At 36.6% G+C, this 20,174-nt stretch overlaps 1 protein-coding gene across 1 annotated transcript; it reads left to right on the forward strand.

Moving 5' to 3' along the window:
• The first annotated feature begins 5,620 nt into the window (after positions 1–5,620).
• LOC132302944 (uncharacterized) lies at positions 5,621–8,466 on the forward strand. The gene is made up of 2 exons (XM_059799953.1): positions 5,621–6,267; positions 8,196–8,466. Exons 1-2 carry the CDS (start codon positions 6,046–6,048, stop codon positions 8,346–8,348), a joined length of 375 nt encoding a protein of 124 aa, XP_059655936.1. The 5' UTR covers positions 5,621–6,045; the 3' UTR covers positions 8,349–8,466.
• The last annotated feature ends 11,708 nt before the right edge of the window (positions 8,467–20,174 follow it).

Below are 20,174 nucleotides of genomic sequence, written 5' to 3' on the forward strand. Positions count from 1 at the left end.
TACTAATATTGTAATATATGTATATTTATATATTTAGTTTACGGTTCAGGTCGGTCCAGTTCTGGTTCCAATGGACTTGGAACTGGAACCGGAACCATAAACTAACAGTTCCTCATTTTGGAACCGGAATTGAAACCGCACTGTAAAAGAACCGAACCAAAGCAATGGTTCAGTATAGTTCTTACAGGTTCCAACTATTTTTTGTGCACGCCTGAGTGGCTCTCATCCCCTTCTAGCAAACACATACTCAGAGCCAGACACGGATACACCATGTTTCTTAGAGTCTAATAATTGGATCAGTAACTTGAAAGAACTTGCATCATAATTGAAATTATAACATCATAAGTACAAAAGAAATAATGAACGAAAAATGATCAGAGACATCTAGAGTAATGATCACAATAACAGGATAACAATACCAAAACGTACAATACAAAGTGATATCTTGGAAGTACTGACCTCACACCAATCAAGGCAATCTATTGCCTTAACTGCCAAATCTGAGGAACCCTTGCTATATGAAATATCACGGAATGCACGCCACATTACCATTGGTTCCCAACTCAATCCAGATGTAAATTCAAGAATATTGCTAACAATGACTGGCTCTCCTCCAATCCAATGTCTCTGGAAGTGCTCCAGATCCCCCTGCTGGATATCACTTGCTGAAGGACAGTACAGATAGTTGTCTTCAGAATCTTTTCTAGAAGCAGATTTTCGCAGTTTCTCATTACCACTGTCAATCTCGCCATTTGATTTAAAACATGAGCATCGTTGCATAGAAATTCTGTGCAAATCTGCAAGTTCATATGTTTCAACTATTCTTTCCACTTTATTCTTCAACACAGAAACCCAGCTTTTGGGAAGCATACACTTCAGCTCTAAACGATCATGTCCACAACCATCCATTTCCTTGGGTGGGCAAGGTATGTTACCGGTTTCTTTTGGTTTCCACTCATAAATTGGCCTCGTTTTATTCTCTGATCTAGAGTCAATGGAAGAACTCAAAGAACATTTCTGCTCCGAAGGAAAAGGGAGAGGTTTCCCTCCATGCAAGTAAGATCTTCCTCTGTCAATATATTGCACACCAATTTCATCGCCACCTCCTCGCAAGCAGCCGTACCGAATTTCCTGGCAACAAGTCAGGCAGAGATCATAGGAACAATTTGGACAGCTTCTATGAAAATCAACTATAGAGGTTCTGCAATTGTTGCTGCCATAGAACATGTGGTATCATCAAATCTTTATCACAACTCAGATTTTAAAACAAAAGAAATTATAATTCATTTGAGAAAAGCACCATACCAGTACACACGTTCATCGTTATAACAAACTGCCTGCAGCACCTCTACCTCTGATGGTGGTAATCCTGTAAACATTCCATTATGTATAGGCAAATTATTAAGAAAATGAAAAACTGTTTTAGTCGCCTAAACCACAGCATGTATTAAGTAAAATGATTCTTAAGCCGAATTCCCAAATCTATTTGTATCGCTGAATGGTTTATATGGCTTTGATGTAGTGGATAGGACCCACACTTGAGCTTATCCACTATATCAAATGGATAAAACCCCATGGCTTAAAGTCATCAGCTAGACAAATAGGTCTAAATAGCATTACTCTTTGTGTAAACATGTAAAAATTGAACTTCAATGACCTTCTCCAGCCTTGATTCATCACATATCATCCTTGGTAACTAACATCCTTTATATTTTTGCATTGCATTATGCTTTATCTCTGACTTAATATTCATTTCTTATCCTGAATGCAAGTAACTAACTAGCAACAATATGCAGTTTGTACCTTGAACCTTAGCCTCAATGTCTTTTTCATTCATTTGGTCACTATCGAATTGCTTCAGGAATGGATAGAGTGCTTGTACCAGAAACTTCAAGTGCCGAATGTTTTCATCCTTACTTTCTGGCAATCCGGAATATTTGTTATCCTGTGTTAAATTATGAGAAATACACCAGATGTCACAAGTTATACCATAATGTAGTTAATGCAGAGGTGAAAAGACTAAATATCATAGCTGCCATTACAAACCTTGATTATATTAGTTCTACGTAAACAAGCTTTGCAGTTGCAGTTCCCACGACAATGTGGGCAAGTCTCTGCAATTGCTTCCTCTGACAGTCTGGGGTACCTAAATTTTACAATCAAAAGAGGTAGAAAAATGTGCTAATGCATCAATTAATGAGCACCTAGTGTTTGGTAGACATTTATTGTGGAAATTAGGGTTTACATGGATTCAAAAAAATATATCAGAAATGTACGAAGTTAAACACAATTGACAAAAAAATCATTGATGCCCACATCCCGAAAATCCTTAAGCAATAAATGAATAAAGTCTTAAGGAATAATTCCAAGCCAAGAGTGCCTATGACAGATATCGATATCAGCAAACCCTGATTCAATATATGAAAAGACGTTTCCTGGAAAATAAACAGACATCGACCATACCTAAAATATTTGTCTATTATGAGTTACAGCAACACAAAAATATGTAGTTTGACTAGAGACTAATTAGCAGTACCTCATGGTGCGTATTTGCCACTAGGAAAACTATATCACTTAATATGAAATGATAAAAAAACATATGATAGTCAAATTACTGGGAGGAATAACAATCAATGCATCAACCGATCAATCCTCATTGTGTTACAGGATAAAACCAAGATTAACAACGATGCAGTTACTGGGAAGAAGAGAGAGAGAGATTTAACAATGACAGAACCATGAAAGCCAATCTATGGAAACTATATAAATTCTCCAGTCCACGGAAACTTCAAACATAAATATACATACATATGAAAAGAAAATAGCAATCAATCAATGTTCTAATATGCTACTACAATTCTTCGCAACAGTCCTAGTAATCATTTAACAACAATGTATCATTTAGGAACCTCAATTATATCATAAAGGGTTTACAGTAATCTTTTATAACTAAAGAGTTGACTGGATGAATCTTAAAGTCATTTATCATAAGAATAATTTGTTATAGAAAAAAAAATCCTACTTTTATAGAAAAATAATAAATAAAAATGATTATTAAGGGAAATTTTCAGTACTCAAGAATTGTAACATTTCATTTGACATGCATAATTTAGATTTTTTTTTTTCTTTCAGATGTGACATAAACATTAAAAAAGTTACCATCTCTGAATGCAAGGAATACAAAAGCGCTTGCGACAGCCTCTACGACGGCACCGCACCACCTTCCGATCGCTCCTCTGGCATTGATGGCACGTCTGACAGTCATCTCCATTCGCCTGTAAAATAATTTTAAAAGAGTGTCTGCTTTGGTTAAAAAGATGAAAGTTTCAGGGAACAAAAAAATAGAAACTTAGAAAGAAAATAAGCTTACATGATCAATGCGCTGGCTTATTTGCTTCAAACGACAACTTCTTATATCTAAATTACAATCCTTATCATTTGACTCTTCTTTGATTTTGTTAGGTTGTTTCCTCCTCTCTTGTGATTTTGATTCAATCTTGACATTTTTTACCTTCTTTTTGGCTTTTTCAAATGTATCAACACCCTCATCATTATCCTCTAAATCATCTTCACCATCGTTCTCTTCCTTATCTTCGTTCTTGTGTTTGGTTTTAGCCTTCACTCCCAATTTCTTCTTCTCTTCAAGCCCCGCAACCTTCTTTTTCCTAATTAGTGATAATAACCCAATTTTGTCACTCTTTTTGGCTCTTCTTTTTACCAAATTGTTCTCCTCTTTCTCTGAATCATCTTCTTCTTTTTGTTCAATTTTGATCTTCATTCTCGAGTTCTTCTTGTTTTTTACTACTTTTCCCAAACAAAAATCCTCTTTCTCTGAATCATCTTCTTCACAATTGTCGCTGTTCCCACCATGATCATCGTTATCATTATCATCTTCTTCTTTTTGCTCGATTTTGATCTTCATTCTCGATTTCTTCTTGTTTTTGACTAATTTTCCCGAAGAAACATACTCATTCTCCTCAGAATTGATTTTTGGTTTGTTTATCTTCTCTTCCTCGTCCACAAATTCCTGACTACGCTTCTTCTTCGTTGGAATCACCTCATCGTCAGACGCTTCTTTTCTTCTCTTTCTCTGCTTCGTGCTGTTTGATGACAAGAAAAGCCCTTGTTGTTTGGGTTTGTTTCCTGAACCGCTGACGCCGTCTGTGCGGTGGTTCTTCGTGGTTGTGGTTTTGGAAACCCTAGAGACAGAAGCAGAGGACTTGCGTTTCTTCGACTTTAGAAGATATTGCAAATAGTGATTTTGGCAATAGCTCTTCTCGTGGATCCTCCAACCTTTGCACCGCCACGACTTGCCATCACTCCGATTGCAACGCAGATTGTCCGGCGGCACTGCTATTGACTCCTCCAGCGACGACGATGACTCTGCCATTGCTCTCTCTCACCGCCAAAACCACCTCTTCTCTTTAAATTTCTGTGTGTTTTAGAGGGAAAAGGAGGAAGAAAATATTACCCTTATCAGTAATATGGGGATTTTTTTTTTTTTTTTTTTTTTTTTTTTTTTTGAATCCTTGCATACATCATAAAAATATCAGCACTTTCAAATTTTAAATTATTATTCAAATATTATATAAGATTAGATTTGAATGAGCCAATAATTTAATTTTTTTATATATTGTAGTTATTGTGACGGATTAAACATTAATTACTGATTAATTAATTTTTCTTATATATTATAGGTATCGTGACGGATTAAATATCAATTACTAATTAATTAAATTGATTGAAAATCAATCACAGTTACCGTATTAATTAGCGGTGGAGTGATGATATTCGTCTGAGAGTTTGTAAATTTTAGAGTGTTTAGACTTCAATATTTCTACTACTTCTTGTCTAAGAGTTTTTATTTTGTTAAGTCTTTCTTTTAGAGAGTATTACTATTTTATTAAATTTTCTGTGAAGAGTTTTTGTTGTAGCCTCTAATAGGTTTTAAATAGTCAACTTTTACTGTATCACATAAAATCAGTAAAGTATAAATTTTGTACTTATATATATCACATAAAATCACCAAATATATATATATATATTCCAATATATCATTGTTATTGTGATGAGTAGAAATATTGATTGAAAATCAATCACGAGATGGACAATCATATTGATTGATTTAATCAAATATGTCATGAAAGGTAAGTAAGTTTTCCTTTTTAACTTTGCAACGTCGTTTTGTTGGTATTTTTTATTTCATCCAAAAAAAGATAATTCTTTAAAGTTGATCTTATCATCACACAATTGTAAAAAATAAAAAATAATAATAATAAAGGTAATGAACTTGGCCCATGGCCCATTACAAGTCACAAGTCTCACAACACAATTCTAAACCACCAACCAGGTGGCACCGATGATAAAAAATAAAAATAAAAAAATTCTAAAAATTAAATACGACATTTCTTCCGTACATAATAGTTCAACTTATTCAAATAGTAACTAAATCGTTGGAGTGCACTTTCGTCACTTCTCTTATTTACATTCACAATATTTGACATTTATTGAAAAAAAAATTACAACATGAAATTTTTTTTTTTTTCTCCTGATATATTATCTAACTCGTAATATATTCAGTTTTGCTCTTTTTGCCCGATAAAGCAGAACTTATGTGTCTTTGTCCCTACGTGCACGAGAGAGATGGCACTGGAGTGGTCATCAATATTATGTTATACGTAAAGTCGGGTCATTTTTTTATTGTCAACGTTACGGTTTGAACAGGGCACTTGGCCCTTCCCACCATAACATGACAGTGAATAGCTCAGTTCACAAGGAAAAATTCCATCGGGTCCAAACCAATCATGCAAATCTGATAGGTGCATATGGTTCGTCATTCTCTCTCTCTCTCTCTCTCTCTCTCTCTCTCTCGCGAGAGTTCTCAGTTTGGCTGAATTCACTGTCTGATCAGAGTCTGTTTTTCTATCTTTCTAGTTTCTGATTTTGCTGTTCTTTGTTAGTGTTGTGGTTTGGATTTGGCGTGATGCTTGTTCCAGGCTTCTCCCTTCTCTCTTTTTGTAGTCTTGGTGGTATATTATCCTTGTGATGATTTTGCCTCTGGTATTTGCTTTTGTTTGGTGGTTGGTTTTGCCTCTGTTGTTTGTTGGCGGTTGGTCGGAGCTCGTCGTCATCTCCGATGGTTGGGTGTTCTTGGTTGGTGTGGCTTTGGATTTGGCGTGTATTGTGTGGTGGGCTGATTTCTGGTGGGCCCAGTTTGGTCAATTCACTGTGGGGCTTGTTCATGTGGGCTTCGGTCAGACTCTGCAGGTGCGTTTAATGCTTTTTTTTTTTTTTTTTTTTTTTTTTTTTTTTTTTTGTTTATGTGTGCTTGGCAAGTTTTGTTGCCACGTGGGTGGATTATTGCGCTTGCCGTCATCGTATATCAACCTGTTTCTTCATCTGATAATTCACATGGCTCTCTGTCAGCTTCTTTCCACTTTTGTGAGTTATTTTTGCTCACGTTTATTTGTAGTCGTGTTTCCTACTGTACTTCTTTTTATTTGTGGTTGGGTTCTTTTCCTTGGAGTCCATGGGTTGACTAGTTTCTATACGTTTCTCGTATGTTCCTCTTCTGGGTTATATTCTCTGAGTCTGCTGTGTTTCTTTTTGGGTTTCCTGTTTTTTACTTTCCGAAGGCACCGGCGACAGCTTTAGGTCTCCTTGTGTTGTCTTGTTTTTTCTCTGTTTGTTTTGGGTTGATGGCGTCTTCATTGATTGCTCAATTGAATGGGTTAACACTTACGTCTGCGAAGAAGCAACCTATTCATTTATCGGCTGAGGATACCGCTCAAGGGGTGAATATGTGCTATAATAGTTTGTTTGGCAAAGTTTGGGCTTCGAAGACTATTACGCTAACTGGTGCTAAGTATACATTTGGCTGGCTGCTTCATAAGCTGTGGCCAAAGGAAAGACGGTCTGAAGCTATGTCCTCGCGGCTCATTGTCTAGAAGATTGCCGGGAACTTGTTTCAATTGGTTATTCCGGATAGTTCGGTTTGTCTCCGGATCTTTTCTGGTGTCCATGGTTGTTTGATGGGCATCTGTTGGTTCTCAAAAAGTGGGAGGATGGTCTTCTCCTTTCTGAGTCGACATTTTGGGTTTCCTCATTTTGGCTACAACTGTGTGATGTTCCAGCTAATTACCTCTCTGAAAGGGTTGGGCGACGCATTGCTGACTCTTTGGGACGCTGTTTTAAGGTGGAATTGTGTGACAAAGGTGTGATAGAGAACAAGGAAACATTGCTGGTTGATAGTCGGGTGCTCCGTCTCAAAGTGGAGTTGGATATATCTCAATCGCTTCGCCGGAATGTGCGGTTGTTAGGTCCTTCGGATACGGAGTTTTGGATTCAAGTGCGCTATGAAAAGCTCCCGTCCTTATGTTATGCTTGTGGTATTATTGGGCATAACTGGTAGGTTTGTTCAGTTGGTGCTTCTCAGCCTTCTGTGGAGTTGTTGGAGTATGGTCCTTGGTTAGGAGTGGAGGGTTACTTTGGGAAGGATATTTGGAATCCCGGTGGTGATCGAAATGACTCTTTAGCTATGAGTTCCGGAAAGAATTGGCTCTATGTTGAAGGTGATGATTCCGACGAGGTTTACGCGACCTTACTTTGATTGAGCCTCGTCGTCCAGCTCCTTCTCCTACTCTTCCTTTTGTGGAAAGGGAGTTGTCAACTGTTGGTGTGGCAACTTTGGGACCGGTTGGTGTTGCTCATGGTGCATATTCTAAGCCTTCACTTGCGGGGTCTCATTTGGGTGTTAATGAGGTTGTGGGTGCTGGTCCTTCTGGTGACGGTGTTCCGGTAGGGGCAGGCGTCTCTGGTTCGGCTAATAATAAAGTTCATGGCTCCCCCTCTCAAAGTTTTGTTGTTTCGGCCCATATTGAGGAGCCAGTTTAGTATGTGCCCTCCGTTTCTTAGGGCCAAGGGCGAGTGTTGCCTTTGTCTCGATAGGACCAACTCTCTAGAGGTGGTAGGAAAGGTAAAGGTCTGGCAATACCTCATAAAGGTCGTTCTTCTTATTCGTCAGCATCATCTCAAAGCCAAGGCTCTTTTCCTGCGCGGAATAGTCGTAAGCGTCAACCTCATAATCCCGTGTCGGGTCAGGGATCACCTTTGATTGATGGGAAGAAGCCTAAAGTCTCAGTGGCTCCTTTTTCCGGCTTGTTTGGTCACTGATCAGTTTTCTTTTGCTGTTGCAGGTAACATTCCTCTTGGTGCTCAGATTAGCGATTCGGTTAACTCGGAATCATCTCCGTCGTAGTCTTTTGCTACGCTGCTGGCTCTTTTGGTTGGTGATGTTCAACCTAGGGGTGACACGTCTAACTAATCTGTTGCTTGTGCAGTTTTTCTAAGGCTGTGGTTCTTTTGTACCTTTGGTTGTTTGTTCTTTTTGTTGGTTGTTTTGTTGTTCAGTGCTTATAGATGTCGTAGGGCATTCTGTTGCCAGGGAAAAAAAAAATGGTTAGAATATATATATGTGTGTGTGTGTGTGTGGATTGCTAGGTACGTTAATGATTGATCTATCTAATTACGCTATTCTTTGAAATTTGAAATTTACTGTATGAGGTAATCATTATTTATTATTATTTTTTATTTTTAAAATTTTTATATATTTAATATTTTGAATAAATAAGGATAATTTACACAAACCTCCCATATGGTTTGCCATAATTACAGGGGCCTCCCCTTCTGTTTGAGAATTTACTCGGACCTCTCCTACTTTTGAAAATATCCTACACGGACCTCCCTTATGTGTGACGAACAGTCAAATACACTAACGAACCTGCTAAAATTACTAAAATACCCTCTCATTAGTATCTAAAATTACTAAACTACCCATAAATTATTGAGTAAGCATGACATCGGCTTTAAAAGTAAACATTTTACACCAAGATGGATTTAAGCACTTCTTAATCACCTTAGTCCTGAATTTCTGCTTCCCTAACTATAATTTCACATATGGATCACTAAACCCATTTGGATCCATTGCATGTATGTTTCGTGCTTCAATTACATACACCAAAAGTTTCATATTCGAATGCAAACAAAATTAAATATCAAAAACACCACTTTTTGTAAGTTGAAGAAACAAATTTGAAAAAAAAAAACAAAAACAAAATTTTATTATCAAAATTGAGAAACCCACTTTTTGTATTCACTGATTTTACACAAACAACCTTCAACAGAGCAGCTCATGTTGAGACGTATCAAAATTATAAAAATTAAATATGTATATATAAAATTAAATTGACAAAGATTGCTGGAGATATTTGCCCTCGAAAACTAAAATGAAAATATAATACAAATTCAGATGAAAATAAAAATCTCCAAATGGTTCCAATAAAAATCTCTAATCTGATTAAGGGAAAAAAATGGGGAAACTGAAAAGGATTTGTTTGAATTGGAAACCTAGAAATTGGAAACAATAAAGAACAGATCAATAAAAATTGATTGAATGAAAAGCTAAGAAAGATAAAGATTGGGTTTTTGGGAGAAAAAGGAAATAAACCAATCATTCAATTTGGGGAGAGAGAGATAAAGGGGGATAGAGCAAGCGCGTCTCAATAAGAACGGTTGTAATACTCCTAATTTTAAAAGGATAGTCTCGACATTTTAATAGTTTGTTGATTTGATTATTTGTCTAATTGTTTAATTGTTTAATTTAATTAATTGTTTAATTTCATTATATGCTTAGGTGGAATTTCTTTATATGTTTAAATTATTTTATTTTGTTAATTGAGTTATTATATGCTTATTTGGCATTTTTTTTAAATACGTGTTTGTGGTGATTAAATATTTAACATTAATACATACATACTTGAACAAAAGGAACACTTCAATAGGACGACACGGCATACTTTCTTTGCTTTTCGAGGATATAGTAGTGTTTGCCTCGGCCTCAAATTCTTCTTCATCTTCATCTACCTCCTCTTTAGGTGGCACATAATCAAAATCATTGTCAGAGGCCATTCTAGAACTCTCACCAACCTCACAACTAAATTTCAGAATAGGAGAAGGATTAGGGATACTTTTCTTCTTTGCAACAGGTATAATTTTCCTTTTCCCTTTGTTACGAGCTAGAGTCTTCAACCTACCCATTTCAAAACCTAAATTTTATTTCCACCGACAAATTTAATGAACCCAACAAAGCCACATCAATTGAACTCAGACAACCTTAATTTCAGACCAACCACGAAAACCCTCACACCCAAGCCTCAGACGAAGCAGCACAGACCTTCCCTTCTTCTTCGTCTTCCCTTGTTCTTCATTTTAAACCTCCCTTGTTCTTCGTTTCAGACCAACCTCCAAAACCCTAAAGCTTCACACCTTCGTCTTCCCTTATTCCCTTCTTCTTCGTCTTTCCTTGTTCTTCATTTCAGACAAACCTCCAAAACCCTAAAGCCTCAGACCTTCCCTTCTTCTTCTTCTTCTGTTAAAACCTTCTTCTTCCCTTCTTTTGTTAAAAATGATGTAAGGGGTAAATGGACAATTGCAATGTCGTGACCCTGGATTTTTCAACCTAGTGTCCAGTGATGAACCGAAGTTTGACCCGATAACGAATCCAGATGCGGAAGCAAAAGAAACAAAACAATGGTTTCTCAAGGCATAACACACCTTTAAGACCCTAAGATGACCTTCCATAAGGTCACGGAACCCAAAGGAATAACAGGAAATGAAAGCTAGAATGAAAAAGTCATTTGGTACCCTATGGCACCAATAACAACCAAAGGAGCAAGATCTAGTTCAAACTAAATCACGTGTGCCATAGAATGGATCAAACAAGATAAACAAGGTCCTATAAGAACAACAAACGAAGTTAACCTGTCTAGGAAACAAACCAAACAAAACCTACAAGGCAGCTCCATTTCGGTCGACCGAAATGGAGCTTCGGTCTGCCGAAATGAGCCAAGAAAAAGAAGGGGAAATGAGCCTTCAGTTCGGTCGACCGAAATAATAAACCGGTTGACCTATTTGTGGCTCGAGATGAAAAATGGCTACTGGAATTGATAAAACACTGTTTAAATCAAATTGAACAAAGAATCGGTCGACCGAAACAAGCCATCGGTCGACCGAAACAGGTCGAAAAACTAAAAATCAGGCCTGCTATACACTAAGGCTTAAATGAATTCCTATGTTTCATTTGAATCCCCCATGGCATGATCAATTTACATTATATGCTAATGTGTGATGATGTGAACATACGTGCAAGTGTAAAATGACATTTTAAACATGCTATGATGGCCCATGGCCTTATTACAATTTATTTACAACATTTGACGTGTCAAACCTCCAAATTAGAAAAATTACATTTCAAAGGCAAAACTTGAAATTTAAATACACACATTTGAACTTTAAAGTGTGTGGCCCTTGGCCTCATGTCATATATATATCAAATACATTGCAAGGAGTATACTTATGTATACATTACTGTTTAGAGTCAAATATACACATTTTAACAAATATGACTATAAATGGCATTTCAAGCCAACATTTATAAAAATAGAAATCCTCAAGTCCACAAACCATCCAAGCATAATGAGAATCTCAACCTTGATTCCTGTACCTAAAAAATGTCCCCACTACGTGGATGAATAACATAAAGCTACTCGTAGAAGATGAGCATGCATCGACCTAGCATTTTACAATTATATCACCTTAAGGTGAAACATGTCAAAGGGCTCATGCCACCTAACGTCAATGTCAAAATAAGACTCAGGGAGCATCCTAAGCTACTCATGTAATCGTATTGAACAACGGCATACAAGTATACATGCTCAAATACACTAAACCGTAATAAAATATGGTACATGACATACAAACATACATGTTCAAGTATCCTAAATCATGTTGAACAAGATAAACAATATTTAACCTACATAGACAAGTATCCAATATAAATATAGAGTACTCATAAATCAAGTATACAAGCATGAGTATACTAAGCTAAACAATTACGCACAAGACAAGTATACATGGCACAAGTATACTAAAATGAAATCCGAATACACAAAACAAGCATGCTAAGCGTAAGTATACTAAATAGAGTTTAGACACTCCAACAAGGATACAAGCTCAAGTATACTAAATGAGGTCTAAATACACAAAACAAGTATACAGTTTCAAGTATACTAAACAGGGTTCAAATACCCAAGTAAGCATCAATTCTCAAGCTACAAGTAATCCACGATTAACAACTTGAAATTAAATGCGAAATCAAATAGTGGAAAGACTAGAATCCTTGGCTGCAGACCAATTGAGTTATTCAGGGTTACTAACCCGCAAGGTATTACCTAGTGCGCACGCGTATAAGTTATTCCGGGTAATTACGACCTACAAGGTACTACCTACTACGCACTTCATATGACTGAGGAAACTCACAAATCTGTACTAGGGCCAGACCCTAGTCATCACATGAACATGATCCTTACAAGCCTCCAAAAACAATAAGTTCAAAACTTATGCAAAATCAATAAGTTAAACCAAACTTATAAATTTCAAATAATGTCTAGAAATCAATTTACATGCACAAGTAAGGTTGAATCTACACAAACCATGTCCTAGAATTCAAGTCTACATAGCATATGACGTGTCAAGTCTCCGTTATACAATTTATACATAAAGTAAGAATATTTTACAACAATTGAACCACATTACCATCCTAAGCAGACAAGTACTAAATAAGCTACAATTTAGTAACAAACTCTCAAGGTAAGCAATTGTAATATTCTAACAAGCTATATACCTACACAAGATATATTTAAACGAGCTATTCAAGACAATGATATCACCTATCATGCTAAGTCAAATTACCATCTTTAGAGGCCACAAGTACTAATTCTACAACAAGTTAATAGCATGCTCACAAGGTAATTAAACGGACTACATTTCAAGGAATTATCAACCTATTACATCCAATATCAATTTAAGTGACTAACATACTTGAAACAAAATTAATTAAGCTAATTAATTAATTTTTCTCTAGATTTTCAAACATATTCAAATATCCTCAATTAACATATATTAAAGAACTCACCAAGGCCTATTTTTAATATCACATTACAAGTTGATTTCATGCTTATTTCAATTATGTGAATTAAACTTTCATAAAAGATAAATATTAAATAAGTTTTGCAATTCTTATTCAAATGCTCCAAATTTAATATACGTTACTCAATATATCAAGGCCTAATTTCCTAGCTTGTCAATTCTAAGCCACATACATCCATTAGAATTAAATCCTATACAAGAAAATAATTAAATTAAATTCTAAGATTTATACAAGGCATGCATACAAGTTGTATAAGTTCATAAAATAATCAATACAACACATATATAATCCTAATACATCCCCTACCTCAATTTGAAACGAAAATCTCAAAGGCCACCAAAATGGAACTGCTTCGAATCCGATGAAACTCCTAGGTTTTGTCGGGGACAACACGATCTACATGAACCCCCAAGAAGCCCAATCAAAATCACAACTTGATTTCAAACCCAAACTCAAGAAACGGTCAGAAATGAATTCTAATAAGGGGGAAAGGTAAAGCACGTCGAGGGGAACGATAACCGTTAAGGCCGAAGACTTTTCACTTAGGAAAAGTGGATTAAAGGAGGAGAGAGAAGGTGGCAGCTCCATGGGCATCCATGGCTGCTGGCCAAGAGAGGAAGAAGAAGGGAAAAATCTGATTTTTCTTCTTTAAGTCCCAAATTTATAGAAAATCTCAAAAAGTGTCCCGAAAGGGCCCCGCCGGGTCTGGAAAAGTGAAATCTGAGCAGAAGCGCTCAAACGGTGAAACTCCGTGAACGACAAAGATTCAAAATGAGAAAATATGAACAACGGAAGAAATAGCATCCAAAATTGAGTCCCGTGCAGAGAGATATACCCCAAACAAGTTCGGCGGCAACCGATTCCAGAAACCTTGAAACTGGAGAAAAATGACCAGAAGGAAATTCTATGTGTACACAACTCAACAAAATGTGAAAATGAATCCCGTAAAAGGATCCAAGTTCAAAATAAGATATTTTGTAATAACTTTTGTTAATCGCACAATGGCCCCTATAAAAAGGGTTAACTGCGAAACTGCCCCAGAATGAAAATATCTTCTAAAAGATATTTTCTTAGATACCCCTAAAAGAAAATATCTTCAAAAGACATTTATGAAAAACACCCCAAGAAAAGAAAAAGATTATGAAAAACTATGCATCCATGCCCCTATGGACACCGGGAGCAACCAGAGTACTTTATTACAAAAGTAAAGATACGTATTTCGTGGAAACCACTTAGAATGATGATACGTGAAGTCAAAAACCAACTCCTAACACAAGGAGTGAGGTTATGCCAACAAAGTGACAATCGAGGAAAAGACAAAATAGGGAAAAGGATAAAACAGGGAAAAGGACGAAAAGTAAATAGTGTCGAAAAATGAAAAATGTGGAAATGACTTGGTCCTCAAAGGAAGTTGTCAATCCAAAGGAAAGAGTCTCAGAAACCATTTCTGAGCACTCAAGACGACACTAAACGACGAGAAACCGAACTTAGAAATGGAATTTCAACGAAAAAAATTCATTCGTGAAATTCTGAGAAAAAAAAAAAGAGGGAGGAAATGACCAGGTCATTACAACCTACCCTCCTTAAAGAGATTTCGTCCCCGAAATCAGAAACATTCCCAGAAGAACCGAAGAAGGACCGTACACAAGGTCACACCAAGGAATAGATCATAAAGTACCCAAGGACAACTCCAAAGGTCTCAAGATCAACGAAGAGACACTAAACTACAACTAGTGAGACACCTCTCTGACGAATTGACATACTAACCCAATGTCAACCACCCAAAGAGATCAAGGCAACTACATAACTAAATAAAGAACACAACCAGAAGCAACATGGCAGCACGAATACTGACTAGAACCCGTGCACAACGTACCCAAGGTGCGGCAGCATCGACAGCATCAAGCGCCCGCCCACACTTACATTACTAGCTAGGTAATGCAAGGTAGTATCGACGGCAACTAACACACGCCCACCACACATAACTTGTACGGTAGCATGACAGTATAAAGCCCTAATTCGTCACCTGCCCTCAATAAGCTTACCCATGAAACCTATCGATACAAATGACATCAATGTTAAACAATCATTACCAAAAGTACCACGGAAACCAGACATTTTGTGAGAGTTGAGATATGGTCCAAAGATGTCCAGCCAGACCATCCTAGCCAATCCCAAAACTCTGACAATAATACCATAGGTACCTCTACGTTTAAGGCCTCAAATCCTCAATACTAGAAAACTGACAATCCCAAGTCTCAAAAACATCATTGTCAACCACATCAGTCATGAATCCAAAGCTTGACAAGTCTATGCCCTCAAGCCAATGGATCAGATTTTAAAAAATCAAACAACAACATCATCGCCCTAGCCACAATGACTCCCAACAAGACAATGCAACCACAATCCTCCACGTCATCCTAAAGCTGACCTACTACAAGGCTATGCCTAGGAATCAAGGCATCAGATCAAGCTCACACACACAATCCCGACAACCAAGGTCATACAAACCCAAGCACAGTGCGGAATGATAAAAAGGAATAAACTAATAAAGCAATTAGTCATGAAACATATATATATCTATGCAAGTATACATTCACAAGTATACTAAGAAATGTCAAAACGGAAACACAATATATGTATATGTACAAGTATACACTCATAAGTATACTAAGAAGTACTAAATCCATGGTAGACAAGTATACAGGCTCAAGTATATTAAAACCAAAATAAACTAAAATATACAACGCGTAAGCACACTAGGTACAAATATACTTAACGTAAACAAAAATGTACGCACCAAACAGCTAACACATAGTGTACAAGGGCAATCAAATATGCTACCTATCACATAGGGGTCAAGCATCAGAGACAAGCTACGCATCACCTATGACGCTAGCATGACAAACAGATATAGTAAGTGGAAAACACATCATCTATATCAGCAAATAACTACCAAATAGTCACATCCTCTAAACATGTTTCTAAGGCATGCGCAAAACAACAAGGCATATAAACATGTAGAATGACTATGCAAATAACAATCCCGTAAAATAACAAGCAAGAAGGGATAAAATGCCTCTCAGAAGGACAAACTCACAAAAGTGAATCCCAAACACCCGGATGAGTCCAATCCCTCACAGCAAGGAAGTGAATCATCTCCTAGAATGAACACTAAGCCGAAACAAAGAGTCTACAAGTCTTCCCAAGACTGGCTCAAACACAAGGTGGAATCTTAACACCACATAAAACAAACAACGATATAATGGATAGTCCCAATACTAACCATTACGAGACACCAACAAAAGAACTCAACTCAAGATGCCAACGAGTTCGATAAGAACTCTACAGGATCCTATCAGAACCTTAAACACAACCCCAAGACTCCAATGACGAGGAAGAGTAATTGATTGCACCAATGCAATTAATTACACGGAAACACTCACACCCCAACCTAAGCTCGTAAGAACTATCTAAGGCAAGATTAGAAGAATCCCAGGTCAGTGCATCTATCAAATCCCTAACCATCACTCTAAGAAGAGAAGACACAAGAACCCCGTCGTTGAGGCTCACGAAGACAAACCTCCCAATTCCTAAGGAAGGACTCAAGTCAATCTGACCCGTCGTCACATGACACTACAAATATGACCCCAATGACATCATCACATCAAGGTCACCATGAAACCCCAAGAGATGATTCCAACACCCCAGACACTCCTCGACCATGTCATAAAACTACGAAGGAAAAAAGGGAAATGAAACGGTGCCTCCCTGGCCCACATCTCATTCCACCAGACAAGGTCTGCGACTCTACGCTCACATGAGCCTTACTGTAATGACCCAGTCATTTCCTTCCTTTTCTTTTTCCTCAGAATTTCACAGATGAATTTTTTTCGTTGAAATTTCTTTTTTAAGTTCAGTTTCTTGTCGCTTAGTGTCGTCTCGAGTGCTCGAAAATGTTTTTGAAACTCTTTCCTTTGGATTGACAACTTCCTTTGAGGACCGAGTCATTTTCACATTTTTCGTTTTTTGACACTATTCACTTTTCGTCCTTTTCCCTATTTTGTCATCTTCCCTATTTTGTCTTTTCCCCGTTTGACACTTTGTTGGCATAACCTCTCCTTGTGTTCGGAGTTGATTTTTGGCTTCACGTATCTACATTCTAAGTGGTTTCCACGAAATACGTATCTTTACTTTTGCAAAAAAGTACTCTGGTTGCTCCCGGTATCCATAGGGGCATAGATGCATAATTCTTTAGAATTATTTTCTTTTCTTGGGGTTTTTTTTGTAAATATTTTTTGAAGATATTTTATTTTAAGGGTATCTAAGAAAATATCTTTTGGAAGATATTTTCATTCAGGGGTAGTTTTGCAGTTAACCCTTTTTGTAGGGCCATTGTGTAATTAACGAAAGTTATTGCAAAATATCTTGTCTAGAGCCTGGATCCTCGTACAGGGTTCATTTTCACATTTCGTCGAGTCATGTACTCATAGAATTTTCTTCTGGTCATTTTTCTCCAGTTTCAAAGATTCTGGACCTAGTTGCCGCCGAACTTGTTCGGGGCATATCTCTCTGCTCGAGACTCGGTTTTTGATGTTATTTCTTCCGTTGTTCATATTTTCTCATTTTGAACCTTTTTCGTTCACGTAGTTTTGCCGTTTGAGAGCGTTTGCTCAAAATCCACTTTTCCGGACCCGGCGGGACCTTTTCAGGGCACTTTTTGAGATTTTCTATAAATAGGGGACTTAAAGAAGAAAAATCAAATTTTTTCCTTCTTCTTCCTCTCTTGGCCGGCAGCCATGGATGCCCATGGGTCTACCACCTTTTCTTCTTCTCCTCCACTTGATTTCCTTAGTGAAAAGTCTTCGGCCTTAAGGTTTGTTGTTCCCCTCGATGTGCTCTACATTTCCCCCTTATTAGAATTCATTTCTAACCATTTCTTGAGTTCAGGTTTGAAGTCAAGTTGTGATTTTGATGGGGCTTCTTGTGAGTTCATGTAGATTGGGTTGTCCCCGACAAAACCCTTCAGTATCGTCGGATTCAGAGCACTTTTTTTTCGGTGGGCTTTTGAGATTTTCATCTCAAATTGAGGTAGGGGATGTCTTAGGTTTATATTATTGTTGTATTGATTATTTTATAAGCATATACAACTTGTGAGCATGCCTTGTTCAAGTTTTTAGAATTTAATTTATTTATTTTCTTTGTTTAGGATTTAATTCTAATGATGGTATATAGTTTAGAATTAAATTATGGCATGCTAGTAAATTAGGCCTTGGTGAGTTATATAACACATATTAAATTTGGGGCATTTGATTAAGAATTGCAAAATTTATTTAATATTTATCTTTAGTGAAAGATTAATTCACATAGTTGTATCAAGTATGAAATTAACTTGTAATGTGATATTTAAGTAGGCCTTGGTGAATTCTTTAACATATATTAAATTAAGGATATTTGGATATGTTTGAAAATCTAGAGAAAAATTAATTAATTAGCTTAATTAATTGTGTTTCAAGTGTGTTAGTTACTTAAATTGATATTGGATGTAATAGGATGATAATTCCTTGAAATGTAGTCCGTTTAATTACCCTGTGAGCATGCTACTAACTTGTTGTAGAATTAGTACTTGTAGCCCTTAAAGATGGTAATTTGATTTAGTATGATAGGTGATATCATTATCTTAAATAACTCGTTTAAATATATCTTGTGTAGATACATAGCTTGTTAGAATATTACAATTACTTACCTTGGGATATTGTTACTAAATTGTAGCTTATTTAGTACTTGTGGCTTATGATGGTAATGTGGTTCTATTGTCGTAAAATATTCTTGTTTTGTGTATAAATTGCATAATGGAGACTTGACACGCCATATGCTATCTAGACTTGAATTCTAGGACATGGTTTGTGTAGATTTAACCTTACTTGTGCATGTAAATTGATTCCTAGACATTATTTGAAATGTATAAGTTTGGTTTAACTTATTGATTTTGCATAAGTTTTGAACTTATTGTTTTTGGAGGCTTGTAAGGATCATGTTCATGTGATGGTTAGGGTCTAGCCCTAGTACAGATTCGTGAGTTTTCTAAGTCATATGGAGTGCACAGTAGGTAGTACCTTGTGGGTCGTAATTACCCGGAATAACTTATACACGTGCGTCCTAGGTAGTACCTTGCGGGCTAATAACCCGGAATAACTTGATTGGTCTGCAGCCAAGGATCCTAGTCTTTCCACTATTTGATTTTGCATTTAATTTCAAGTTGTTAATCATGGATTACTTGTAGCTTGAGAATTGATGCTTACTTGGGTATTTGAATCCTGTTTAGTATACTTGAAATTGTATACTTATTTTGTGTATTTAGATCATAATTTGTATACTTGAAACTGTATACTTGTTTTGAGTAGTTAGATCATAATTAGTATACTTGAAACTGTATACTTGTTTTGTGTATTTAGATCTCATTTAGTATACTTGATCTTGTATCCTTGGTTGTGTATCTAAACCCTAATTAGTATACTTAAGCATTGCATGTTTGATTTGCAATCGGACTTCATTATGTATACTTGTGTCGTGTATGCTTGTCTTATGCGTAATTGATTTAGCTTAGTATATTTGTGCCTATATACTTGATTCATGAGTTTTCCATGTTAATTGTATGTTTGTATATGCATGCTTAGACAATGCATAACTTATTTAACATGACTTAGTGTATTTGAGCATGTATACTTGTATGACGTTGTTCATTTTAATTGCATGAGTAGCTTAGAATGATCCCTGAGTCTCATTTTGACATAGACGTTAGGTGGCATGAGCCCCTTTAACATGTTTCACTTTAAGGTGATATAATTGTAAAATGCTAGGTTGATGCATGCTCATCTCCTACGAGTAGCTTTATGTTACTCACCCACGTAGTAGGGACATTTTTCAGGTACAGGAATCAAGGTTCGAGATTCTCATATTGCTTGGATGATTTGTAGCCGTGAAGGTTTTCAATTCTTGTAAAAGTTGGCGTGAAATGCCATTTTGTAGCCTTATTTGTCTAAATTCATATTCTTTGATTTGTATATGTAAAGTGTACATAAGTACACTCGTTTTAATGTATTTGACATGTATAAGATGAGGCCGGAGG

This window comes from Cornus florida, unplaced genomic scaffold (genome assembly GCF_030987335.1).
Source record: "Cornus florida cultivar Cherokee Brave unplaced genomic scaffold, ASM3098733v1 CherokeeBrave_3.0.0_Hap2_Chr04, whole genome shotgun sequence".
NCBI lineage: Eukaryota > Viridiplantae > Streptophyta > Magnoliopsida > Cornales > Cornaceae > Cornus > Cornus florida.

Excerpts from the sequence above, each read along its gene's own strand:
- LOC132302944 (XM_059799953.1), top strand. The coding sequence starts at position 6,046 with ATGATTTTGCCTCTGGTATTTGCTTTTGTTTGGTGGTTGGTTTTGCCT. Across the intron at positions 6,268-8,195 it reads GCTTCGGTCAGACTCTGCAG|GTAACATTCCTCTTGGTGCT; the intron begins GTGCGTTTAATG and ends TTGCTGTTGCAG.